Source organism: Eulemur rufifrons, chromosome 8, assembly GCF_041146395.1.
Source record: "Eulemur rufifrons isolate Redbay chromosome 8, OSU_ERuf_1, whole genome shotgun sequence".
Classification (NCBI taxonomy): Eukaryota; Metazoa; Chordata; class Mammalia; order Primates; family Lemuridae; genus Eulemur; species Eulemur rufifrons.
The window spans coordinates 5,066,387-5,093,711 of record NC_090990.1 but is presented as its reverse complement, the minus strand read 5'-3'; the positions used below and the strand labels follow the sequence as shown (position 1 = coordinate 5,093,711).

The 27,325-nt window shown below is 54.3% G+C and overlaps 1 protein-coding gene across 9 annotated transcripts in view; it reads right to left on the bottom strand.

The window, feature by feature from the left end:
* Positions 1 to 1,703: 1,703 nt before the first annotated feature.
* Positions 1,704 to 27,325, bottom strand: part of H6PD (hexose-6-phosphate dehydrogenase/glucose 1-dehydrogenase) — a 29,504-nt gene continuing 3,882 nt past the window's right edge. For 3 of the 9 annotated variants that reach the window (XM_069479308.1, XM_069479307.1, XM_069479309.1), the window contains exons 2-5: positions 21,480 to 22,116; positions 20,234 to 20,351; positions 8,415 to 8,684; positions 1,704 to 6,977 (exon numbers count right to left, since the gene is read on the bottom strand). In XM_069479308.1, coding sequence (XP_069335409.1) covers positions 5,614 to 6,977; positions 8,415 to 8,684; positions 20,234 to 20,351; positions 21,480 to 22,097 — 2,370 coding nt within the window. In that variant the 5' untranslated portion in view covers positions 22,098 to 22,116 and the 3' untranslated portion in view covers positions 1,704 to 5,613. The other 6 variants (XM_069479302.1, XM_069479301.1, XM_069479303.1 and 3 more) reach the window with 6 other exon arrangements.

Sequence of the window (27,325 nt, the reverse complement as noted above, 5' to 3'; positions counted from 1 at the left end):
ACAGCACAACACTGAGGCCCACAACACACACACACCCCATCCCACCCCCAAAGAAAGAATTACAGCATAGGTTTTGGCAAAACAGTTTGATTGTTTAAAAAATAAATGTTACATCTGACATACAAAAAGGCGTTTTAAAAACTTTTTAAAAAGGCATTTGTTCTGAATGTGTCTCATCATCTCAGGCATCTTTAAGTTTCCAGTATTTCCATAAAAAACAGTGGCAGTTTCCCTCGCTGAAGCATGGCACATTCTTGCTGCTTGGCAGTGTGTGGCCCTCACGCTCACGCCTCCCACCCCACAGGGAATGGTCCCTCTGCTCCTCACCTGCAGAAGCCCAGACCCCAAGTCCCCAGCGCAGGGCAGGGAGTGCAGGGACTCGACCCAGAGGCACCGGGGCCCCGCCCCTGCCTAGTCCTGCTGCTGCTGCAGCCTCTCAGCTCTGTTCCAACTTGACCTCCTGGGCTGGAATCTCTGCTCTCAGGCAGGCACAGGCAGGGACGAGCTCCTGGGACCCAGCAGAGGCTCTGCCCTGGGGTCTTCTGGGTGAACAGAATCGGGAGGGGCAGACTGTACACGGCACGTCCCGGAGAAATGGAGGCAAACGAGGTTCTTGATTGTCAGCTAATCCAGGGTCCTTTCCTCCAGCACTCATGCACCTCCTAACACTTTACAATGGACACTTCTAGACTTCTTGGGGGTAAAGCTAAGGATCAAAACCGTTCACACTTTCAAAGCTAACTACTGGCCATTCAAATACGCTGGATACAGCTCTCAGCAAGTGAAAATGTGTCGACCCCTCCCATGCCAAGGGACAGAAAAGATGCAGAGACTGCCTTGGAGACACGTGAGAGAAAGACAAGGGTTGGAAAGGAGATCATCCTTGGGAATCAAATAAACAGGAGTGTAATTAATCCAAATCTCCCCTTCCCACGCGTGGGTCACACACAGACACGCACATCCCCACTGACCTGCTCTACAAACGGAGGCAACTCCCAAAAGTTGGCTGGAGGGAGCTTTCATCCAAGGGATCATTTTCCCATGGCTGGCTGCAGTGTCAGAAATGCATCCTCAACTTCCTCGCCCTCCCTGTCTTGTGCTGGTGACAGCGTGAGTTTGCACTTTGCTCAGTGACAAACTGAGGGAGCTTCAGTTTCTCATTCGCACCCCACCCGAGCTGCTGACCCAGGCCTGGAGAACCGAGTATGCGCGTGTTCCTGGACGGCATCTGCTGTCGTGAGTCTTCCAAGAACACATGCTGCCCTGGGTTCCCGCTCTCTTCACCCGGGGGGAGACACGTTTTGCAGGGAAGACTGATATACTCGAGGACGGAGAGTTCTGCTCTAGAAACGGCGGGGTGTGGGGTTTTCGTTTTATATGGAGACTACACAGTATGCAGCAAAGGGAAGCAAAGAACACACCAGCGTCCAACGCAAACCTTCATCCAAGCAACTGAAGACGGAAACGGGACTGCACTGACTGCTGCCTGGCCAGTGGGCAAGAGATAAAAGCAGGCAGGACCATCACAGGAATAAATCTGCACTTGACCTAGGCAACTCCAATCGCTGCGGTTAAAATGCTCGGAGCCCCAAGGGCAGAGCAGCACCAACTGAGATGTTCTTATTGCATTATTAGTTTAGATGCCCTCTCGGGTTCCGATTAGCTGCCAAATGCTGGTAAGGTTGGAGGAGCTACCTTCTTCCCCATGGAAATGTCACTGGCACAACTGGATTAGCACCTCTCCAGGCGCCAAGGCCTCTTCATGGCCAGTGGTGCTCAGAGTGGAACAGTCGCAGGGAGAGGGAACACACTGAGGCAGACACTTTTCAGTCCTGCCGGCGGATGGTGGGGGTGAATGGCCCCCCGTGGGCCACATGGCCCGAGACATTTGGAGGCAACAGATCTTCCGAGGCCCTTTCCCCCTCCAGAGTCTCATCTGCAGGGTGAACAGGTGCGATGATGGCCCGCCACCATGGCCACCCCGTCCTCCTCCCTACTGGCCTTTCCTGGGCCGTGTCTGTTCTCTGACACTGGATGGTGCGGAGCAGCTTCCCCACCGTGGAGTGGGGTCCATGGGAGCCCCGTGTGCTTAGGGCTGGGTAACGCTGCTGCGGAAGCTGCTTATGTGAGGCGGCATCTATCTCGCAGGAAAAGATATTTGTTCCTGAAAACTAAATTCTAGGAATTAGCCCCTGATGGAAGCCTCTGCCTTCTTTCTCCGTCACACGCTCCCTGCTCCGCCTGGGCCCTGTGACGCCCGGGACAGGAGCAGCACGCACAGCAAGTGGCTCTCCCGAGCCAGGGAGCTCAGGCCCTGCACGTTTGGAGTATTCCAGGGAACATGCCAGGACATCGGTCCAAATGGTAGGATGCTCTGGTTATGCTGCTAATTTGGGGGCCCAAGAGTGGGAAGAAGCATTGTCTGAAGAGAAACAAGCAACAGGGGAAAGCAACAAGAAGAGACTATTTCAACTTGCAGTTAGCAGAAAAATTTGCCCCCAGATTGGGAACAGAATCAGCCTACGACAGCCTAGCAGGCCCCTCGAGTCCTTCCCTGCCCCAAAAGATAAGACTGCTTGCTCTGGAGATGCTGACTAACACGGTCTCCCAAAGGAGGGGCCCTTCTGCCCTTCCGGGCCCCCGAGTGCACATGTGGGCTCCTCAGGATGAATCACTGGTCCCGACCCCAGCCTGGACCCTGGTGGCTGCGGCTGCACAGCAGGGCGTCTGGGAACACAGCTCTGGGATCCTAGAGACCTGGGTTCCAAGTGGGCGGCTCACTGTCCTGTTGTCTTTACACAGCAGTTCCCTAACCTGAGCTTCAGGTCCAAACTCATCAGGGGCCCAGGATCCCAGCACCTACCTCACGGGGTTGTCAAAGGCTCAGACAAGATCCCAGCACCGAGGGCCGGGCAGCCCAAGGGCACAGCCTCTGCGCCGACCTGAGGCCGGCGCAGTCCGGCCTCCCCGTGTGGGCTGGGCAAAGGTCCTCCCTTCAGAACTGGGGAGAAAGTGGGCCTAGAGCGGTGTTTTGCAAATTCTGTATCAACTCAATTTAGTGAATTACAAGCAGCAGTTTTTCCAAAAGGAAAACTAGAAAACAGAGGGTGCCTCAGGTCCTACGGGCAAGAAATTCTTTATAAAACCTGAGACAGAGATTTATGTATAAATGGGCTGAGGCACGGTGGAAACACGTTCTGCTGTGGATCATGGTCTGAACAGTGTGGGAACCGCCAGCCTGGGGGCTCCTGGCTCTGAGGCTCTCCCCTTCCTAACGCAGGGGGGCGGGAGAAGGGCTGGGTGGGAGCAGAGGAATTCGGACTTGCCCAGTGTGATTTGCAGAGAGCACTTGATTCTGGGAAGGAGCCCTTTGGCATTTTGGCCCCCACCCCACTCCCATACACGCACTGTCCACAGATAAACGGTACGCGCTGAGGCAAGTCATTCCTCTGAGTAAGAACAGGACATTCTAGGCCCAGGCCGGGCAGTGACTCACTATTATTCAGAAACAGTGACATCAGGGGCCTGCTCACCCTTGATCCTGGAGGGATACTTGGGCATGTGAAGGCCCCTTTCTCTCCGGTGTTGCAACCGCAGAGTAAGTTCCTAAAGAACAGATGGGCAGTGCTGGGACCGGGCGCCCGGGGAGGCAGCACGGCCAGGAACCGGCCTCCAGGGGAGGCCACCACCCTAGATGGCCCGGCGGCGGGACAGTGCAAGGGCTCCCCCATGTGGCCAGAGGCGGGACTTTGACCACAGGCACCGCGCCCACCCCCGAGTGCCGGCCCAGCCCAGCAGACAGAAAGGGAGGCCTCTGGGCCGGGCGCTGTGGTTCTATTTGGCCAACGGTAGCTCTCTGGGTATAAAGAGATGTTCCGTCTGGCCTGGGTCAAAGTGCCTGTCCCACGAGAGCCACTGGCTCTGGAACCATTTCACAGGGACACAGCTCAAAGGAAAGCCGGAATTCTTTCAAATCCGTAGCCTTGAAGAAAGTGTAAACAATCCAAAGTAGAGAAACAGACTTCGTGATGCTCCTCACCAAATGAAAGCCCTCTCCTGGAACATTCTGCATGACATGAAACCGTGCTTGCCTGACACCGAGTGTGACTTTAAGATGGGGGAAGTCACGCAGAAAAATCTGCCTTAACCCTTCAGAGTGCGTCTCGGGGGTGTGACTATGTGGGAAGTTGAACAAACAAAATTACAGGTGTCCTGGGAATTTTGCTTTCTGTTGTTTTTTAAGAGAATTTCAGAACCCTTCTTGGGGGTTTCAGAAAAACAGGTATTACTGGCCCGTGGCTTCCCAGGAGCAGAGACTCCGTTGCCTGTAGCCTGTGCTCGCAGAGAAGCTACCTATTCACTGTCCCAGTGTGCTGGAGAGGTGGCAGGCGAGACCAGCAGGAGGTGGCAGGCTGTCAGAGTGAGCAGGGCTAGCTGCAGCCCTATAACCCGCCAATTAGGGCCCTGAAAAGGCTGTGGGCAGCTGCTGCCCACCAGGGAGGGCGGGCTCTCGTGTGGTCGGATCAGAGCCCCCTGGACGGCCCAGCATCACTCGATGCACATCTCTCTGGCCAAGTGAGTTGTCGCCATTGGTAAATGATTTAACTGGATCTTTACAAGAGAGGCTATGGAGAGTGGAAACAGCCACTTGGGAGTCCCCTGAGATGCAAGCGGCCCTCTTACGTTAGGGATCCCTGGAACGGCCTGACCGTCTGTACCCAGCGTGCTCCAGAGAGGGAGGCCAGCTTGAGAGAGGACGGAGGGCAGAGGTCCTCCCCGGGAAGCTGGGGAACTGGACCCCACCCTCCCTTGCAGAGCAGTTCAGCAACTGAGAGTGGGGCCTCCAAACAACAGCTGTAAGAGTTCCGGAAGCTTTTGACTAGTATTTGCTGCCACATTCCTTCATCACCCCTTGTCTCTCTAGAAATCTGAGCAACAGCAAAGAAGCAAGGGGCACCAGAAACACCCACTGCACCGTCAGGGTGGAGGGGAGAGGGAGGGACCAGCGACGGGGAGCAGATGGAGGCCGCTGAAAGAGGCAGGGACAGAGGCCGACCGTGCAGAGGCTCTGGGAGGAAGCAAGGCCCCAACCTGCTCAAGGTCTCAGAACAGTCCCAGCGTTTCTGCTTTGCACAGGGCGCTGTACTCCCTTGGGTGCCTTTGCGTCCCTCTCTCTGCCAATCACACTGTTCTTTTCCACAGGAGCCAGTTCAAGGATCACCTACTCCAGGAAACTCCCTGATTAAGCTCAGGCCACCACGTTCCCTCTTCCGAACCTGGGAGCTTTCACTCCTTCCTATTTTGGGCAGTTGATGTTAACATGTGACTGCTGTAGGCTTTTTCTTAAGGGTTCCCTCCTGGCCTGGATTTGAAGCTTCTTGGGAGCAGAGATTCCATTTCCCCCTTGTGTCTGCACCTATCCACCACAGCTAGACAGGATGACTGCCAAAGGCACTGGGACTGGGCCCCGTCCTGCCCTCGCTGGGGCCTGACTCCGGGGCATCAGACTCCAGAGAACGGGGGCATACCGGGCAGGTGGCGGGGCTAAGAGGGCAGGGAATGAGGCAGGTGGGGACAGCTCGGGAGTGGAGTGGGCAAAGGGAAAAGGCACCCTCATCCCAGGAATGCCTCGTAGTCCATGTACCAAACCAGCTGGCCAGAACCAGGCAGGACGCCCGAGATGGGCCACTTCTTGGGCTCGTGGCCCACACGGCTCACCAGCAGGGTGATCTCACGCTTCATCTTGCCCATGACCAGGACTACCACCTTCTTGGCACGGTTGATGAGGGGCAGGCTGAGGCTCATGCGGTGGTGCGGCCGGAAGGGGCTCTTAGTCAGCACCACCAGCTGCTCGCCGTCCAGGCCGGCGGGCGACTGCGGGAAGAGCGAGGCCGTGTGCCCGTCGGTGCCCATGCCCAGCAGCACCAGGTCGAAGCTGCTGTTGGTCACCAGGGCTGAGATCTCCCCGGCGTAGAGCTGGGTGCCCTGGTCCTCCTCGGCGCAGAGCCGCTGGTGCAGGTGCACGGGCATGGGGTGGATGTTGTAGTAGGGGACCCTGATGTGCTGCAGCAGGTGAGCCTGCAGGCCCTGGAAGTTTGACTCAGGGTCTGAAAGTGGGACGCAGCGCTCGTCGACCAGCCACAGGTGCGTGTGGGCCCAGGGGAAGCCATAGTGCCCCGTGGCCAGCTGCTGGAACAGGGCCACCGGGCTTGAGCCACCCGAGAGCGCCAGGTGGAACTCGCCGGAGCGCTGCACGGCCCGCACGGCTGTGGCCTCGATGTCGTCGGCCAGCTTAGAGATCAGCTCCTCGGGCCAGGCGGAGATCAGTGGGCTCTCTCGGTACTTGGCCCTGAGGACCTGGAACTCACTGGGCACCGGGACAGACCCTGGCCCGGGGACCAGCTGCTCCAGCTGCTGCTGGGAAAAGGACAACTGGCTGCCACTGAACTCAAAGTCCAACAGGCGGCCATTCTCAGCTCCTCCCGGGTAGAGGCGTGGGACCTCGTGGGCCAGGCTGTCCAGCACAGGGGTCCAGAAGACCCAGGAGGCCAGCAGGTTCTCTGTGGTGATGAAGGAGTCCTTCCGGCAGTGGAAGATATGCGCTAAGAGGATGGAGTAGGCGTCCCGCTCCCTCACGGGGCTGTAGGCGTAGTAGTCGGACAGAGGGCGGCCAAAGAGGCGGAGCCCGGGCCGGTCCCCCATCTCCACCCAGCTCTCGGAGGGCAGCGAGGGCCTGAACAGGTTCCTGCTGACCAGCACGACGGGGCCACCCAGGTCACCGTGTCCGATGTGGAAGATGATCTGTCGGGGCAGGCACTGGCTCTGCTCCGCGTCCCAGTGCTTCTCGTTCTGGACACAAAACGCCCGGTTCTTGAACAAGACCCGAACGTAGCTCACTCTCTCGTCCAAGGCTTTGCCAGACGTCAGGATGAAAGGAACGCCCTCCCAGCGAAGGTTGTCGATGTGGACCAGGATGCCTGGGGTGAGGGGAACGGCAGAAGGTGACGCGCCGGCAGGACCAGCATGCCCGGCCCTCTCCTCTGCAGCCCTCTCCCCTGCAGGCCCCTCCTCTGTAGCCCTCTCCTCTCCATTCCTCTCCTCTGCAGGCCACTCCTCTGCAACCCTCTCCTCTGCAGCCCTCTCCCCTGCAGGCCTCTCCTCTGCAGCCCTCTCCTCTGTAGGCCCTCTCCTCTGCAGCCTTCTCCTCTGTAGGCCCTCTCCCCTGCAGGCCTCTCCTCTGCAGCCCTCTCCTCTGTAGGCCCTCTCCTCTGCAGCCTTCTCCTCTGTAGGCCCTCTTCCCTGCAGGCCCTCTCCCCTGCAGCCCTCTCCTCTGCAGCCCTCTCCCCTGCAGCCCTCTCCTCTGTAGCCCTCTCTCCTGCAGGCCTCTCCTCTGGGTAGCCCCCACCCAGCCAGCCCCCAGCCTTGCCACATCCACCCCTCACCTTCCATCCATTCCATCATCTTCTCTTCCTAGTCAGTGTTCGAAAAATAGTCTCTGGGGCCGTCTCTGCAGCCTGGACATTTACATCCCTTGAAGCCCCTTAGAGTCACAGTCCCCAGGCAGAGGAGAACCAGGCTGAGAGCCTCCAGCCTGGAGTCTCACGGTAGGGGGTGCTACAGAGAGGCGCTTCCCTCCTTTCCCTCCCGTTTGTGCAGCACAGGGATGCACCTGAAGCAAGGTCAGGTATGGGGTGGGGGGCAGGGCCCTCCCCAGAGGCCAGGGTGGTGTGTAGGATGACGGGGCTGTGGGGGGACCGGGGACATGGTGGTAAGAGCCAGATGCTGACTAGACCCACGTCCAAGTTCTGGGTCTGGTTTGGCTTCCACAACTTCACTAAGCCTCATGTTTCCTTCCCATAAAAGAGGGACGGTAACGTACCTACCCCATGGCTCGTGCACGTGGGGATTAAGTACAGCTCTGGGTGTGTGGTTATTACGTGCTGAGGAGCTCCCCTCCCCCAGAAAGCTCTGAGCTGTTCAAACTGCCAGAGGACGCCCTGCCGTCTGCTGACCAGCGTGGTGCTCGCCCACCGCAGTGTGGCCAGCTGAGGCTGGGCAGGAGGTCTGCAGCCTCACGTGGGAGGCCAGAAGTGAGCCCTGAGATGGCAGGAACCGGGGGCTGAGCCTCGCCCAGCAAACCCTCAGGACACAGCTCGGACTTGGACTGAACTGGCTGATGCGAGAAGGCAGCCATTGGGATGTCCTTCCCCCAGACAGCGCCAACAGGGGACCTGCTGCTTTAGGCGGGCGGAAGGCCAGAGAGGCAGCGGAGTGTCATCCTTGCCACTGAGCAGCCTTGTGAAAATCCCAGGTTAAGTCCCCTCCGCCCCAAACCAAAGGGCACCTGGGTCTGGACAGCTGCCTGCAGCTGGGGGTGAGGGGAAAGGCAGCCCCTGCCCGGGGCCAGGGCCCACCTGCAAAGGTTGGCGTCAGGCTGTGGAAGCTGTCTGGCTTCTGCAGCTCTCTGCGCACCTGCTGGCTGTAAGCCTGGTACTGGCCCACGACGGCACTGCCCTTCTGCAGGCCCCGCAGTGCCTGGAAGACCTGGAGTTTGTGCCGCAGCACGGCCTCCGCGTTGCTGATGTTGTGAGGCAGCTCCATGGCCACGAGGGTGAGGACCTCGGTCAGGTGGTTCTGGAGGACGTCTCGAATGACGCCGTACTCCTCGTAGAAGCTGATGCGACCTGAGCGGGGTGGGGGTGGGATGTCATGAAGGGGCCAACGCATCAGATTCCCCCAAGCTGAGATCCACCAAGACCCCCACCCCACACACTGGTCCTGCACCCTCATTCCGCAGTCCAAAGAGCCTACAAAACTATGCACCCCAGAAGCAACCTCAACAAGAGAAGCGAGGGACGTCTTGGAGCCACCTCCCGTAGATGAGAACTATTCTACTAAGAGAAGGTGTCAAGTCCTTGGGCCTCGCCAGGCATGAGCACGGGGAAGGCTCCACACCCAGCAAAGGCCAGACTGCATCTGCAGGTGTGTGGCCAGCTCTCTGCCCTGCCCTCCCCAGGCACCGGCCAGCAGAAATTTGGCAGTAGGAGGCCATGGCACTACCACGAGGGCCCCCCAGTCTGCCTGCTGCTTACTAGTGTGTGATCTTGGGCGGGTTGTTCGACTTTTGTTTCTGCGTCCCACCCTTAGGTGAGGCTAACAAATGCCACCCCAATACTACGTGCCAGGTAATGTGCAGGGAAGTGGGAGGCAGGGAAAGTGGGAAGGAGAACAAAAGGAATTAAATAATATTACAGACCAATTATGACAGAGGGTAACGGGAAGCCCCTCCGAGACCTGAAGAGTCAGCCCTGCAAAGAGCCAGGGAGAGAGCCTCTCAGATGGAGGGACCTTCAAGTGCAAGACCTTCAAGTGCAAGACCTTCAAGTGTACAAGCCCTGAGGCAGGAAAGAACTTGGTGTGCTGGGTCCGGAAGTGAGCAGAGGGAGGGGATGAGACGAGGTGGGGGGTCCCGGGGCCCAGTAGGGCGCAGCAAGGAGGCTGGCCTTGTCTAAACTCCAGGGGGGAAGCCCTGGAGGGTGTGAAGCACGAGAAGAGGACGGCTGATCCATGTTTAGAATGGGTCCCTGGCCTGCTGGGGGAGAATGGGTGTGGAAGCAGGGAAACCAAGGAGGAGGCCACGCAGCTGCCCAGAGGAGAGATGACAGGGCATGAACGAAAGTGTCACTAAAGCAGGAGCACTTCTGAAGCAGCGGGGTAGGGGGGAGGGGAGATGCACCCTGGGGTCAGAACTGACTGGACTTGCTGAAGACAGGAAGAGCCTGGGCAAAAAGAAGGCCCCAAAGATGACCCCTGGAACGGGGGCCTGAGCAGTGGGACAGACAGTGGTGGCATTTGCAGACATGGGAAGGATGGGAGAGGTGTGGCTCGATGGAGGGAAAATCACGCATTCCGTTTTAGTAGGTTTAAGCTTAAGACATCCAGGTGGAGATGTCAAGTTGGCAGGTGCACAGGGTTATTGTGGGGGAGAAAGGAAGTAGCTCCTGGAGGGCACGGAGCACGCAGCCCTGATGTTGACCGCGGGCCTGGCACGGAGCTGAGCCCCAGACACGGGCCACTCTTCCCCACACTCACAAAGGCCCCCCGCAGCAGGCGCCACAGTCACTCCGGCTCTGCACGCCAGGAAGGAGACAGATGGCCAGGGCTGGTCAGGGCAGGGTCCGGAGCTGGTTAGCCGCGAGCTCCACTCCGCTCCCTCCTCCAAGGCTCCCTCTTTCAAGGCTCCCTCCATTTGTCAGGGACTCAAATGCACACGACAGTCTCAAAGGTTAGGGTTCAAGTGCACACCACCTCGCATGCGATATCACATGCCACTGCCTGGCAAACACCAAAGTCCATGCATGCCTTACACACACAGAGCCCGATGTCATGACATGAAGAGCGACCATTTCTCACATGCGTCTGTGTGCATATCTGTATCATGGGATCAGTCTGTTCGCCCAGCTAACTCCTACTCATCCTTATAGTCTCGGCTCCCAGGAGCTTCGGCCTACCCCTCCTGAGGGGCCCTGTCGTCTCCTGGCCCACCTGACTGTAATTCAGCACCTGTTTCTCTCTTCCCTACTACCCTTGAAGCTCCACCAGAGTAAGAACTATATCCATCTTCCCAAAGCTGCATCCCCGGCTCCAAATACAGTGCTACTCATGCAGCGACAGCAGAGAGAGTGAAAATACACATGTCAGTCAGCATGGATAAATCTCAAAAACTGGATATTGTGAGAAAGAAACATGATTATTTTGATAAAATAAAAATTAATTTGAAAATAGGATATAAAGTGACCAGAATAAACAGAACTTCAATAAATGGAAAATATAATTGGAAATTAGACATTCAATAGACGGCTTTTACAGATTAGAAAAACAGTTGCAAAGAGTCAGCTCATAGAAGACAGGTCTGCATCAATTACCCTAAAGAGACAAAAAGATCCACACTTGGACACCTACGGTATGATCTCTTCTTCGAAATTAAACAACAGATTGTTTAGGGAATCAGGCATATGAGAAAATAATAAAGAGAAGCAAAGAAATAATCTACCCCAAATTTGCAATAGTAAAGGAGAAGAAATGAGATAGAATTTGGGAAGGGACACACAGGAGAGGATGAAGTTCTTTTATAAAAACTGGGTGGTAGGTGCGTTGGTGTTCGTTGTATCATAGCTCTATAGATCCTACATGTATTTTGTAAACATTAGTTTTACCCAGTGTCTAGTTAATATTTAATTCAAATAGATAAAAAATGGTAGATCCCGTCATTCCTGCCGGGCCTGGCACACTCCATCCCAGCGGCCACCCTGGCTCGGGCTGGCCGCACAGCAAGCAAGGCCGGGCCTCTGCCGGTAGAACCACCTGCCCCAGTTCAGCCCGATATGCCGTTCCCGACAGTAGCGCCGGTGTTGTGGGCAAGAAATGAAGCTGGCGGCCGCTGGCAGGAAGGCACCCTCGTCCCCAGGGACAGAAACCTGACTGCTTTGTTCTCAGCCAGAGCTTGAGGGCACAGCTGTGGCCTGAGATGCTAAACCCTGAATTGAGCAGGACAATCCAACTGGATCATGCAAAAAAATGGCAAGTGTGTGAGGAAACGACGGCTGAGCTCCCCGACCCCCATAGTGTTCTGGTCCTCCAAGTTCTTACAACAGTGTTGAGACGACGTTGAGAAAAAGATAATAATAACAATGTATGTATATTATTTATCCCTCACAATAACGATACATAAGAAGAATCTACTAACACCCTCGTGTTAAAACGTAAGGAGTCTGAGGTTCAGAGAAGTTAAGTAACTTGCCCAAGGTCACACAGCTGGTAAAGAGGTAAAAATGAGATTCAAGCCCAGGCAAGTTGGCCCCAGAGCCTGCAATCCTGACCACCAAGACATCTCCCTTTTAATTCCCTGCTACCCCACTGTACAAAAGAACGGTGGACTCTGCGTGAAGCTGAGCGGCATGAGCACAGCTGGCTCTTAGAGCGGAGCCCAGGGATGGGGGAAGAAGCCAGCAGAGCCGAGCTCTAGAAGGAGGGGTCTAGGTCAGAGGCTGGGCTCCAACGCCTACCAGGCAGCATCAGTGAGGAGGATGGGGTAAGGCTGCTGTCCCTCGTGGGGACAGTTACACACCTCGGCTGCAGTCAGGTGGTGCCTCACAGGAGTGTGGGCCCAGGAAGACCAATCTTTCAATTTGTCAGGAGAATGTAAAGGTTTGTATTGTTAAGTACAATCTCCCATGATTTTTAAATGTGCACAAATAATTCAGATTTTTTAAAATGATGTGTGTCTCCAAGTAAAGTGTGTGGGGGCTGGCTGTGCCCCCGGCCACACCCTGGCTGGGGGAACAGCACGAGCAGAGGCCTCCGCACGCAGTTCAGACGGCAGCGGGGCGCAGTCTGGCAGAAGCAGCCAGTTTGTGATTCAGAAAAGCAGAAACCGAGAACAGATGGAAAGGGCTTTGGAAACTAGACTGAGGAGTTTAAGGAGCGTTTAAGATTTCTTGGCCTCAAACAGTTAAACAGAGTTAGCATCCAGCAATTCCACTCCCAGGTTCGTACTCAGGAGAAATAAAAACGTACGTCCACGTGAAAACTCATACGCAAATGTTCATTGCGGCATTAATCATAACAGCCAAAAAGTAGATACAACCCAAATGCCCACCAGCAGCTGACCAGATAAATAAAACACGGCATATTCCTACAATAAAATGTTATTCAGCAATAAAAGGTAATGAAGTACTGATACACGTTACGACATGGATGAACCTTGAAAATATCATGCTAAGTGATACAAGCCAAAGGCAAAAGGCCACATATTGTAAGACCCCATTTATAAGAAATGTCCAGAAGAGGCAAATCCACAGAGAGAATGTGGGTTAGCGGTTTCCAGGGGCTGGGGGGGAGATGGAATTTAGGGGATGACCACTAAGGGGTACGAGGTTTCTTTCTGGAGTGATGAAAACGTTCTCAACTTGTGACAGGTGCACAACTTTGTGACTAGACTAAAACCCATGGATTGTATACTTTAAATGGGCGAACTGTATGGCATGCGAGTTATATCTCATGGGAGTGAACCGTGGAAGAGGAGCGTCGAGAAAATGGAGCCGTCTGCGATCTGCAAGATGAACTGACAGAGATGGGGCCTGGGGTGATGAAACCAACCAGGCAGTCTTTGTGGCAATCAGAGGGAGTGACAGTGAACTGCAAAGACGTTATTTAGTAGAGGGATAAAAACTACTTGGTGACTGGTTGGATCCAAGAATGGTGGCACAGAGTCGTGGCCTGCAGCGTGGTCTCTGCAGCCAGGCTGCCTGGGGTTAAATACCCGCTCTGCCATCATTCTGCCCCGTGATCCCGGGCAAGTGATGTGACCGCATGTATGAAAGAGCAATAGTCACTGTGCCTCCCCTGGAGGGCTGGTGTGAAGACCAAGGAGTTAACATATTTGCAGGGCATGGAACAAGAGGAAACATTGATCAACATTGGTTGGCATTTTTGCTATTTATCCCCATGGGGCTATTAAGAGAGGGGCTACCAGCCAGGCCACTCAGGACACTGTTACCATTTGGACATAAGGAAGTTAGAATGAGTAGTTGGCATTTCACGAGAAAAAGGCAATGATGGCTTTGAAATCTCCCTCTGTAAAATTACTAAAAGGTCCTAAGGTGGGAGCTGTGGTGAGGGCCTGAACTCCGCAAAGGTGCAGGCACAGTTCAAATATATGTAACCAGCCATTGTTCCCTCGCTTGCTTTCCCATAGTTGCTGACTCAGCTCAGGAGTCACAAAGCTGATGATCGTGAAGATTCTTACCTTGCTTCATTGCCCCCGTAGATAACAGCGCCCTTGTGAAACCTAAGGCTGGTCCCCAAGATATCTTCCAGACCCTGCATACCAAGGAACCGACTCACCGGTCTTGCGTGCTGGGAACTGACTCAGCACAAGAAGACACATTCTGCTTCCTGACCCTACGTGTTCATCCCCAGCCAATCAGCAGGCCCAATTCCCTCGCCCTTGGCCTGCCAAACTATCTTTAAAAACCCTGGCTACCAAATTCTAAGGAGATGGATTTGAGAAATTCCTCCCGTCTCCTTGCCCGGCACCTGCGATACGAAACTCTTTCTCCCCGGTAACCCCTGCTGTCTCAGGGTATTGGCTTCCTCTTGAGCAGCGGGCAGTGAATCTGCTTGGGCTGTAACGGTTTAGTTCCAAATCTGCTGAACCTGAAGTAATGATGTAACATCCCAGGAAAATGTCTCAAAGGCAGCTGGAAGCGTAAGACCAGGACTTGGAGAGACTGTGGATGCTGGAGATAAACTGGATTTCCTTAAACCTAAAACGCCATCAGTGGTGAGAGCACCGATATTGTACAACCACTGAGAAAGAAATGGGCTGCCAGTTCCACTGTGGCACCCTGTCAAGAGCAAACCCAACTTCAGAAAGGGCCAAGGACGAAAAATGAGTGCCTTAGAATCAATGAATTACAGCGGATCTACATGTAAAGAGGATAGTTACAGCTTTAAAAACAGATGAATTTTTGATGGAGAGAAAGCAACAGAGTCCTTAAAAAGCCGGTTATCTGCTTACTATTCATTAATTTAGCAAATCCTTAAGTGGTCCTTTTCCTATTTTTATCCCATCTCAATTCTCAGGGAGAATGCATTTTGGGTTTACTACCCGCTGGGTAAAAGAGAGCTTCCTTTATTCCTTAATTTCAAGCTTCAGGGGGTGCGCCTGTGCTTAACACAGCCTATAGATTTATGGACTCTGCTCTTCTGACCAGCTCTGTCTGCAGAGCTTAAGAGCACCCCACGGGGAGGTGACCACACTGGACACAGGGCAGGAAGTTGGGGGCCAGTCCTCATGCTGACATCCGACATGTTAATCTTTTCTAGTGACTGCCAGTTATTGTGGACTGGTTTTTCCTTAAAATGATCTATTTAATGATATATTGGCTCCGAGTATGTTTTCCTAGGTTGAAAGTTGAGGGTTAAAACCCTTCAGTGTATGAAAAGAATGGAAAAAAGCACAACCAGGTAGGACGATTGGAAGAAAGACTCCCTTAAACCCGGCTCCCATCTGTGCAAATCCAGAGCTGGTTCATGGTTGCAGGATGGCAAAGCAGGGGAGACCCACTGCTCTGCCCCTGGTCACACGGCTCAGTCTGATACGAGGCAACAACAGCTGGAAAGTGCTGTTTACCCTTTGGCTGCAAAAGTATACTCACAGGGAAAATATTTTTTAATGCTCATAAATGTTCTAGAATTAGATAGTGGGTATATGACTTTGTGAATACACTAGAAGCCACTGAATTTTATACTGCAGAAGGGGACATTTTATGGTATGTGGACTGTATCTCAATTTTTTAAAAAACTCACAAAGTACCATTTAAAATAGCAAAAAAACTAGAAACAACCAAAATGCCTAATAACAGAATTTATACCACACATTCTATGGTATGAATTTTAAATATGTATATAAGAGTGTGTGTGTATGTGTGAGAGAGAAATATTAGGTGAAGAACGGACATAAAGGAGCATTACAGCCCAGTACAGGTCTATATATAATGGTCCAATGTGTGTCACGTGGAAATCAGAGACACTGTAAGAACACTGCTGCTACCTCTCCTTGCAAACTTGGAAGGAGAACAACATTTCCATTTGTAAAGTATTTCCGTGTACATTATCTGATTTAATCCTTAAAACCACCCCAAGAGAGAGGTACCAGGGTTATCAGCATTATATAGAGGCGTGCTGAAGGTCACAGCCTTCGGAACTGGGACCAGAACACACACCCCCCACCACCCCTCATTGCCTCCACATTGTGGGAGATCCAGGTTTTCCCAGCAAAAACAGGTATTTTTTTAAAAAAGAAAAAGGAAAACAACGAAAAGCCAGCTGCAATTGCTACCAACACCTTCTGGGATTACTAAAAATAAAAAGAGGTGAGGGCCAAGGAGAGCACGGGTGTGCTGGCTGGCTGGCGGGCTCTCTGGACAGGAGGCCGGGCAGCTGCCCTGGGCTCACCTTGCAGACAGTTCTGCAGATGGGCGGGAAGGGGACCCGGCCCTGCTGAGTGAGCTCCCAGCCCCTTCTGGCAGGCCAGGCTGGAAGGCAGGACAGCTGGTGTGTGCCCGGGAGGACCCTGGCTGCCTTGGTCCCTTGGCGAGAGGCACTGAATGGTCACTCCAACCCTCAGAGGTGAGCGTGCACCAGGCTCCTCTCCCCAGTGTCCAGACAGGGACCCTCCCAAGCAGGGACATCCTCAGGAAGTCTCCCTTTTTCCCCTGGCAAAAAAGGAAAGCCTTTTCCCCAGAGGGGAAACTAGGGCAGCAGAGAGACTGTTCCTGAGCACACTGTGGCAGGAGGGCCGACTACTGAGGGCCCGGTGGGACAGGGAGGCTGTGCAGTGCAGTGGTTAGAAGCCTGGGTTCTGAGATGCCAGAGACCTTGCTTCAAATTCTAGCCCTCCCAGAAGCAAAGGCAGCCTGACCCAGACAGCTGAACACTTGCCCATCAATGACAAGCTCCCTCCTGTCTGCAGAGCCTTTCCCAACGCCTTGATAAGGGCCAGCCAGGGTCATCTCCCCAAAGAGGCTAAGTGACTGTCCTTCGATGGCCCATGCTGCTGCTTCAGGAGACCCCGGCCAGGGTACCCAGGGTATCTGTGACTCCCGGGGGCTCTCTGGACTGGGACTCTTGGGAGGAGCACCCCAGGTCAGACTGAGAGGGAGCTGAGCCCTGGATCACTTCTTCCTTTCCTCCCCCCACCACCCCCTCTCTGGCCTGTGCAGCAGCCATGACTCTGCAGCAAACTCCTCTGGGCCAGAGGCTGCAGCAGAAAAAAGCACTCGCATGCAGCCACGGAGGGGGAGCTGGGGAAGCCAGCTTCTACCCATTTGGACACGTGTGAATGGGGGTGGGTAAGACGTTCAAATGACCTTGCAGCTCAGAAGTCCCTGTCCCAAAGTCTGCGGCAGCTCTGGACCAGGAAAGCTCCACTTCCCAGGCCTGGCTTGCAGCCCCCTCCCTTCCCAGCGCTAGGGTGGTGGCCTAGGCTGCCTCCAGGTGCTGGGTTAGTCCAGTGCTGCTTCTGCACAGGAGCCAGCTAGGGTCGCACAACTGCAGGGTAGGCGGTAAGCTGGGGATCTGTCCGACCACTCAGCAGGGTCAGAACGTGAGGGGTGGAGGGAATGCGGGGAGAGTTGCCTGTGTACTCTGTCCTGCCCAACGGTCAGACTGCAGGGCTCTGAACCCTGCCTTGGAAACATTCTGCCCACGCTGAGTCCCACCGCAGTGGCACATGCCTGCTAAGCCCACCAAACGCCAGCAGGAAGGCAGTCTTTGCCCCTGCCTGCTTCCCACCGCTACCCTGATGTGCTGGGCTGCGGTGGGCTGGCCCTGGTGGGGTGGGCCCTGGTGGGGTGGGCTGCAGGTCTGCAGCCCTGTCCTCTCTCTCCAGCCTGAACTACAGACAGGGGCCCCCCTGAGGGGACAGTGTGGAGCTGTGCTTGGACCACCAGGGCTGACCAGGCCACCTTCTTGGGATGCAGACAAAACTTGTCCTCTGGCACGCAAGTGCACACAAAAGAGAGAGAGAGCACACACATTCTCTTGCCAAGTACCCCCTTGTCCAGAGGCCCCACTGCTGTGGGGAATGGGCACAGCAGCAGGTAGACATTTATTCCTTGTTAACCGACTGTTCTGGGTCTGCGTATGCAACTGGCAGGGAAACAGGCCGACCAGGGAAACCCGAGCCCCGGGACAGCTGCAGTGCTGCTGACCACTCTGACAAGGACAGTGGGCTGAACTAGCCACTCTGGCCACACCTCACTAGCTGCTGTCCCCTCCGACTGGTCGATTCCCTGCTGCCTGGCCTGTTCCTGGGCTCCCTTTGCCTCTGGGCTGTAGGCACAGACCCCAGCTGAGTGAAAAGGCATTGTGCTCTGGGTCTTAGGAGCAGTGGGACCCTCCCCCTCAGAACCCCACACTTCAGGCAAAGCTAGGCCTGTGCTCTGGCCTAGACAGAGCCCCAGGTGCCTCTCCCTGCCAGACTTTGGGGACAGCCAGCCCCGGCTGTTGTGCTGCTGTTCAAACAGCAAACAGACCTGCCCAGGCCTCTGCCTGCCTTCCTGCCACGTCTTCTCTTTTCTTTTCTCTCAGATCAAAAGGTACCTATGCTAGGATAATCAGGCCTGCAGTCTGCCCAGCCCCTGGCTCCACAGGGTCCCTACAAAGAACCCGCAAACAACATGAGATACCAAGAAGGAAACAGGGTGGAAAGATTGGAAGAAATAAGAGGTCATCGTGCCAACGAGCGACTGTGGACATGATGGCTCTTCCGCAGCCCTGGGTGGGCACAGGAAGGAGCTGCCAGAAAGGGAGGAGGAGAGGAGTCCTGGTTTCCCGGTCCTGCCAGGGACGGGGCCAAGACCAGGCAGAGAGAGGTGCGGGTGCCCGCCGCTGGCCTGCAGCGCGGTGGCAGGGCCACGCTCCCTTCCCGCTCCACGCTCTCTGCACCGGATCTGCAGCTCATCTCTCTGCAGGTGAAGCAAGGACAAGGCACACATGGCCGCCAGGACATCAGACACACACAGGCACAGCAGGAAACCCATGGCCTGGGCCCTTGCTGAGGACCAGGAGGGGACATTTGGAAGGGCTGGGGGACGATTCCCCAAAGGCTTGCTGCAGGGGACAGGGCCTCTTTTCCAATCGGGTTCTGAGTGGAGAAGCCCAGCACCTTCTCAGCACAGCGATGTCCTTCAGCGCCTGGCTCGGGAAGTCCTGCCTGGCCTCCTGCTCACCACGGCACTGCCTGCCTGCACACACACTGTGGAGTCTGTGCCACCATCAGAGTGTGATTATATTGTCACCCCCTCAGATTCAGTGAATCTGTGCAGAATTAGGGGACGGAGGCTGCATTTCAGACCTCACTGTAGCACCTCAGCCCCACAGAGAGCTTCCAGCACTAAATACACATTCAGAGAGTGGGGGAGGAAAGCTGAAGAGAGTGATCAAGGGAAAAAGAAAGGAAAAGAAAATGGCAAAGAGGAAGAATGAGGTGAAGAGAAAAAAAGAAAGAGACAGATCTTCCAGTTCGCCCCAGGTCTGAGGGCTCTGGGCCCTCCCCTCCGGCCAGGTGCACACTGGGGGGTGGGGCTGGGGGGCCACAGCCTCCAGTGCTCCCACTGCAGCTGCAGAAGGCAGTCACGGGGTGAGGGGGACACGGGCGCTGTGCGTCCAGCACCACCTGGCCAGACTGCTGTCTAGGATCGGGCTCCTCCACTTTCTGCCATGGGACCCTGGCCATGTCACCAAACCTCATCTGTTAGAGGAGCCCACCTCATACGGCTGTTGGGGGGACTAAATGCACAATAAGAATTAGCTTTTATTACTATTGAGTGAGAACCGATGCTTTACATATATGGCCAATGCTCAAAATATTTGTAACACCACAGAACGCCAGAGCTTGAAAGGACCTGAGCTGTCACCATGTACACAACTTGCTCGTCTCACAGATGAAGGAGTGGCGTGCCGAGGTCACCCAGTCATCTCTAGGAGGACACAGGCCTAACGCTCGGGCCCCTGACTCCCAGGCCAACGCTGTTCATTGGGTGTTTATTCGATACTTCTGAGGCATGTGGCAGGGGCCAGGGAGATGCCTTCCTGGAACCTGCTGTCTGGTGGGAGAGACAGACCGGACAAGGACAAGACCAGGGTAACGGGAGGAGGGGCAGTGCAGGGAGACGTGTGGCACCATCGGGGAGTGCAAAGGGGAGCAGCTCTGCAGGTCCCAGCGTAGCTCGGGCTTCCTGACATGCCTGGAGCTGAGCCCTAACACCTGAGGGGGGCCAGGCTAGGGGGAGGTGGGAAGAGGGGAGCAACCCAGGCAGGAGCTCCTGCAAGAACAAGAGTCAGAGAAGCCCTCACGCTCATGTAAAACGTGGGGTAACTTCCAGCACTGACTGCCAGCTGCTCCCATATCTGTGCCAGGCTTGGGACACGGGGCCACACACTCCCCACAGGCAGCAACAGCTACGTGGGCTTTGCCAGCAGGCACCCTGGGCACACAGCAGGCCCTGGAGGAGACCACACACCAGCAGAAAACTTCCCTCCAAGACGCGCCAGCCAAGGCACAGAGGCCCGGCCGAGGCTCTGGCCCTGCAGGGCCCAATACCTCGCTACAGACAGCGGCGGGCAGAGGTCGAGGGACCTGCAGCACGCTGGGCTGCTCACGCACCTGCTGCGTCCACAGTCTCCTTCATGACGATCTCCACCCGCTCCACGTGGTGCCGGTTCCAGAGGCCGTCCAAAGCCTTGCGGTTCTGGTCTCGGAAAGGCAGGATCTGAGCCACGGCCTGTCAAGGAAGAGGACTGGTTGTGCCGCAGGTTCTTCTCGCAGTGAAGGAGGAACCCGGACTCCAGGAAGGCTCCAGACCTCTCTATCCCCCACTCAGAGGAGAAGATGCCGTCTGAGCAACAGTTCCTGGACTTCAGCGTTTCACAGCCCAGTAAAGACTCCAAAAACTTTCAAGTGGCCTCCATAGGGTAACCAGCTTTTACTTTGCCAAGAAAGAAAATAATTTAAATTACCTATCTTCTGTTACCGTTTAGTAAAATTAAGATATTTTAACACCAAAAATGTAGCAAGAAAAGTTTCCAACTGAACACATTCAGTATTTTTCCCCATTTTGCCATAATCAAGTGAAAACTCACAGGACGGCGCGGGTCTGAGAACACTGTTTGGGAATATTGTTACAGGCAACTCCAAACAGGAGGCATGACAGTGATGCCTCTGTCCTAGAGGACTGTGTTCACATGCCCCCAGGCCTGCCGGCCTCCGTGCCCAGGAACACAGCTGCAGGTATATTCTCTGCTGGGGTTTCTGGGACTGGATGCCAGGAAGGGGCTCCGAGGCACATCCAAGTGAACTGGCCGGCGGATTTGTGTCCCCCAGGAGGTCAGCCCCATGCTCCTGTCCCCGGGCCTGGCTGAAAAGCATAGCCTTAGGGTCCCACTGCTCCCTATTCGGTTTTGAGATCTTGTTACCACCCTGTGGCTCAAAACAGAACTTGGGAAGAAAAGGATTTTGAAAAAGGGCAGATGGGTGCAGGATAAGAAAGCTAATTCTAATTCCCACAGCATACCTAACCAGAAGCCAGGTGCAGACCCCAGAAGTCCCAGGACCACCTCTATAGAGGATGCAGGGCCATGCTGAGAAATCAAAGCCCAGACCCTGGTTGGGAAACAAAGAGGACCAAGGATTCACAAAGAATAGGAGAGGCCAGACGCACGGACAAGGAGCAAACAGTCCTGCCCGTGGCCCACTGCTTTTCCTTTGCCCCTCACCTCCTGCCCACCTTCGAGACCATGGAAGTGCAGACTTCACAACGCCCTCAGGCCTCATTTCACCATTAGTGGTGTGGGCCTGTTGGTGGGGTCCACTGGCTCGCCCCAACACTGGCAGGCTCCGAGCCGATGCTCACCTGCTTGCCCAGGTAATGGTCCACCCGGTACATCTCCTTCTCCTGGAAAAAGCTCCTGAGTTCTGTGGCCAGCTGCTGGGCCGAGAGGTGGTCATGGCCAAAGGGTTTCTCAAGAGCCACCCGCAGCCAGGCGCCAGGGCCTGGACGGCAGCTGCTGTTGATGTTGCGGGCAATGTCTGCATAGGCGAAGGGCGGCACGGAGAAGTAGAAAATCCTGCCAGCCTCCTGGTGGCCTTCATGCTGGATCTGTGCCTCAATGTCCTTGCTCAGAGCCCGGTAGTCCTCAGTTGTCTTCAGTTGGCGGTACTGGCTCAGCCGCAGGAACTGCTCCTTGTGTTCAGCACAGTGACTGGGTGCCATGTCCTTGGGGCAGGAGAGGGATTCCAGGGCCTTGGCCATGAGCTCTTGGCCCTGCTTGGGGGCCGTCAGAGCAGCCCCATGGAAGCTAAAACTGTGGCCCTTCCCCGCCTCATCCAGGTAGAGCTGGAACAGCCCCTGCCATAAGTACTTCTTAGCTAGGTCCCCGGTGGCTCCCAGCAGGATTATGGAGACATGTCCCTGGGGCTCCTGGGCCTGCAGGCAGCCCAGAAGGGCCACGCACATGGCCACTGTGAGCATCTTCCAAGTGCCTGGGTGCCTGGGGTGCATGGAAAGACAGACAAGGAACAAGGAAGGATCAGACACATACAGAAGCAAACACATTTCCTGGGCATCAAACATTTCCTGCCAGGCAAGAAACTGTCACATGTTTCTTGAGAAAATGCCACGGGCCCATAGCTTTCCCTCCTGGGCAGCTCGGCTTCTGTGCCAGGCAGGCAGTGAGTAGGGAGCCTGCCCTGCAAACAGGGACTGTGCCTGGGGAAGTCAAAGGCCACTTGCTAGAGATGGACCATTTTGCCGCCAGGAGCACTCATGAGAAAGTGGCACGAGCCACCTGGGAGGCCCGTGGGGCTGAGAGTGGAGCTGTCCATTTTATGACAAGGCCAGCCTCAACTAGGAGCAGCACAGGTCGCCAGGACCAGTAGGGCAGTCCCAGCCCAGGAATGGTGGCAGGCCCTCAGATGACGGCTGGACTGTGAGAGGATATGACCACCTCTTCTCACCTCTTGCTCTCCTTTTCCCTATGTCTACTAGGCTCCAAGTACAAAATGATCACTGATAATTGCCACAGCATAGCGATGACAAACACAGATTCTGGAACCAACTGTCTGAGTTTGAATCCTAACTCAACCCCTTAGTAACTGGACAATTACTTAACCTGGCTGTACTTCGGATTTCTCATTTGAAATGGGGGGAATAGAGGTACCTACATCATGGAGTTGTTATAAAGATAAAATAAGTTAATGTTTATAATACACTTAGGACAGTGCCTACCACCTACTAAGCACTATGAAGCGGTAGCTGTCATCATAAAACAGCTACAACAGCAGCAAACGCTCAATGCTAGTATGTGCCAAATACCAAACTATGTGTTTATGTGCATTAGATCTCACTGAATCCAGACAAGAATCCTGAACGGAGCACATGGGTGGGTTCTATCATAGTCCCCCCTTTTACAGATGGAAAATGGAGGCTCAGGTAGATGAAGGTCCCACGGTGAGAAAGTGGGGAGCTGGGCTGACGCCAGGCCCCCTGGCTCCTGAGCCGCAGGTGCGGCAGTTGCACACTACAACCTCCCCGAGGTAAGCCCACCACCTGGTGGTTTTCAGCCTGATTTGAAGAGGCTGACGTGTACGAGTGGCAGAAGCCTAGGTCAGGTCACATCTGCACTGGAGTATTTGTTTTTCTGGCTTTCTGTTCTGGCCACGTTTGCAGGGCTCACTGTGCTGAATTCTTGCTCCACTGCTCTCTGTTTCAGTTTCCCACCAAAGCCAGGCTTGGAGGGAAGGGTAGAAGGGAGGAGGAAAGTAATCGTGGCCAGCACCACAGTGGAATGGGGCGGCCTGGGGTGGAGTAGTAAAGAAGGAACTAAGATCACCGATTTAGCACCTCTTATATGCCTGGCATCCTACCAGATAAAGGATTAACAAAATCTTCACTGACCTTAGAAGGCTGTAATCTGGTAATACAAACAGGGAAACTGAGGTTTAAAGAGATAAGTGGACTTTTAAAAGGCCCCACAGAACGTTCAGCTTACCTTCCCCCCATACCCCCTGTAATATAAGGGGACCAAGTCACCTCTGGACCTGCCAGCAGACCCCATCTCGAGATCCATCCCTAAAATGGCCCTCGTGCATGGCCAAACCACGATGAGGACCCAACGACAGTGTCTGCGTCAGTGCCTACAGGACACCCGACATTCCCATCGCTGCAGCTTTACCTGGAGGGGCAAGGGACCACGTGAGTGGCTCCCCCACCTCCCTCCCCCACTCTCCTTTCATCTGCACTCATCCCCAAATACAGAAACAGACCACAAGACCATTCTACTTTCCTCTGCTTTCCAATCCCTGTCCTTGGTCCTTCAAGCATTTTTTTCTCAACTGGCAATCGCCTATCTGGAGGGACGGAAAAGCTGCAAGGTCAGTGCGGGAGAGGCAGTGAGAAACCTGAAGCCCAGAGAACAGCCTGGAGAAGGAGGAGCGCCAGCTGGCAGGCTGTGTCCCAGAGCTCCTGACTGGAGCCTGGTATCCAGGGCCCTGGACGTGCCTGGCACAAGAGGAGGAGCCCAGGCACCTCAGAGTGCCGGGACGGGCAGGTAGGGGAGCCCCAAGGGCCAGCACCACTGCCCTGGCCCTCCCAGAACACCACAGACAGCTGTGCTGCGTGGCCGCCTGGCCTGAATGGACTCCCGGCCCTCTGTTCACTCCTGTTCTGACTCTGAAGTTTTACGGGGACTCTCCCCAACCAGGCCTGTTCCTGGTCTCCAGTTTGGGGTTAGCTTCCCTTATCTCTTGACTATGTTCCCAGCACTCCTTTAAACAAACCCAAGATATCAGGTATTTCAAAACAGTTGCTTACTCCATGGTTGCAAAACAACTCTTTCCCAAATGGGTGTGGGTGGTATGTGTGTGCATTTGTTTTTTTATTAGCATGTTTCTTAACCTTAACAGTGCGTTTCAACCTTTGACATGCATTTGCATCTCGTGGGGATCTTTTTCAAACACAGATTCTGATGCAGAAGGTCTGGGAGGGGTCTGTGGTGCTGACAGCTGGTCCAAAGAGCACACTTTGCATAGCACACTCTGGAGTACTGCGCAGAGCGATGGCTCTCGGCAGAGGAGGGCGTCAGAACGGAGACACACACCTACCCTCCTACTCCCTTCGCCAAGACGGAGAAGTTCTGATTCAGTAGGTTCGGGGTAGGTCCTGACACAGGTATTTCAAAACAGCCTCTAAAAGCCTAATTTGCCCATCCCCTGCGAAACTGGTTGCTGGCTACTGCCGATACCTGCTCACCAAGTAGTCAGCAAGTGCCGGACGACTTAGATGCACCGTCTCCATCCTTCCTCGCAGCAGTCTGTGAGGGAGGCTCTGTGAAGATTCTCATTTTACAGATGAGGAAACTGGGAGGTGAAATAAACCTCGAAGTCACAAGTCTGGACCCTCAGGCACTGTGGGTCCAAGGAGAAGAACATGGGATCGTGGCCCGGGGAGCTGGGCTCAAGGCCACTTTCCAGCTGTACGACCTAGTAAAAGCAGCTTATTAAATCCGTCTGGGCCCACGTTTCTTCGTCTATAAAACAGGGCTAACACCACCAACCTAAAGGGGAGGAGGGTTGTGAAGACTGACTGGGATGATACAGGTGACAAAAACATATACGAACATTAAGTTAATTAAATATAAAGTGCCTCGGGGCCCCCAAGGGTGGCATAATACCCTTGCTGTCAGGAAAACCTTGTCTGTGCCGCTCCCCCATCTCCTGCAGCTACAGCGCCAAGCCCCGCAGACAGCACTGAAGAACAGACACTGGAAGACTAGTCCTGATGCTGTAGGAGGCAGGGGGAGGCTGGCTCAGTTATCCCCCCTGCCGCCTGGACAGGGAAACACACATGTGCCCAGAGAAGACGGGTAAGTCAAAGTCAGGAGCCGGACCCCAGCCCGGGAGCAGAGGGGAGGGTTCCAACACTCCCCACTGTGCTCTAAACCTCCCCTCGCTCTGCGGAGGCTCTGAATTGAGGGGGGTTTCTGAAGCGCTTCTCCCTCCTGCCTCCTTGCCTGCTCTGCGAGGGCTGTGAAATAAATCTTCCAAAATTGCGTGCCTGAAGTTAGCCCAAAAGCATGGAAGTGGCCCTCCAATGGCTGATCCAACTATGAATTGCTTCTTTTGTTCAAAATTAATAAATCAAAGGCCTTAGTGAAAAGTTTGAGAAGCTGTAGGAGAGGTCAGGGTATGAGACTGGGAACTAGAATATGTGGTGATCCTTGCCCAGGCCCTCTAAACAAACACGTGACCTTGAGTAAGTCATTTAACCCGGCTGGGCCTCAGTTTCCTCATCTAGAAAATGAGAGGCTGAGCTAAAGGATCTCTGTGATGTTAATATTTTACTGCCCCTAAGTCCTATGTCTTCCCAGGAAAGGAGATACCCGCCCTGTTGTCAGGGAGATGCCCTCCACCGTTCTGTAAGGGCAGGTAAGTGCTTAGAGCCTTAGACCAACGCAGCTGGGCAGGGAAACAGAGAACTAAAATAGGAAGCAAAGAGCTGACAACTGTGCGTCATTCAGAAGTTAAGACAAAATTCTTTGAAGTTAGGACTTAAGTGCGTGGAGGATGCAATTTCATTTACAATTCTTATTCAAAATACTTGCCAGAAATATACTCACTACAAAATACAGTGCTGTGGGGGCTGCTAAAGGTAGGTGGAAAAGACATTCTTATGACAGGCTCGTCTTAGAGTTAGGACTGATTGTAGGCACACGTACCCAGTCCCCAGCACTCTTCCCTGTCCCCAAGTCCAAGCCTGAGGGGCTCCTATCAGTCCTTCTGGGAGAGACTCACCTGTTAAAGAAGGTCTCTGCTAACATCCCAGAAGATGGGAACACTGACTTGGCCAGCCAGGGGTTTGGATCAGAATCCAGGTTCTGGTCTGTGTTTTTGTCCAAGTGGAAGAGGCAGGTCTGGTCGGCACCCAAGCAGCTGTCCCTGCCCAGCCCTGGCACAGACTGACCCAGCTGGTGCTACAGCTCCAGCTGCAGAGAGTTTCTGGTAAACCAGGGGAGGAAGCAGTTCTAATCGTCCGTCTGTCCGTCTGTCCGCACCCAGCAGAGAAGGAGTGAGAGGGAGTGGGAAGGAGCTGGAAGGTACAGGTCAGTGGCAACTGCCAACCTGTCCCCTGTCCCCTTTCCCAGCCTTTGACAATGCTACCTTCTGCTGTGTGCAAGGCAAGAAGAAAGAAAATTTTCTTCAAATCACGGCCCATGAGTTGGGAATTTTTAAAAGATCATGTATGTGGGAGTAAAACAAGAATTCAAACTAAATAGCATTTTAAACTGGGCACGAGGTGATGTGCCCGGTCCTTTTCATCATGCCCAAGCCACCTATTTTTCCTGCATTCTTCCCTTCCTGTTCTGGCCCATCTGTGCCAAATGCGTCCAGGCAGAAGCCAGTCATTCCCACGCGTAGGCCCCAATCCCGGGTCTCTATAATCAGGGATGTGCTGAGGCCACCTTGTACTGCACACAGGATTCAAATGCTACATTTCCAGGAATTTTTCAAGCCAGTCGTTAAACACAGCTGTTATTATTAAAAATGAAATTATATAAATTTATAATTAAATTATATTTAAAACAAAGGTAATAAATGCTCAAAGCTCATCAATTCCTAATCATTTGACTACATTTTACTAATATCTATGCTCTTGACATTATTTACATCCACTGTATCTACACGGTGGAGATATTCTGTAAT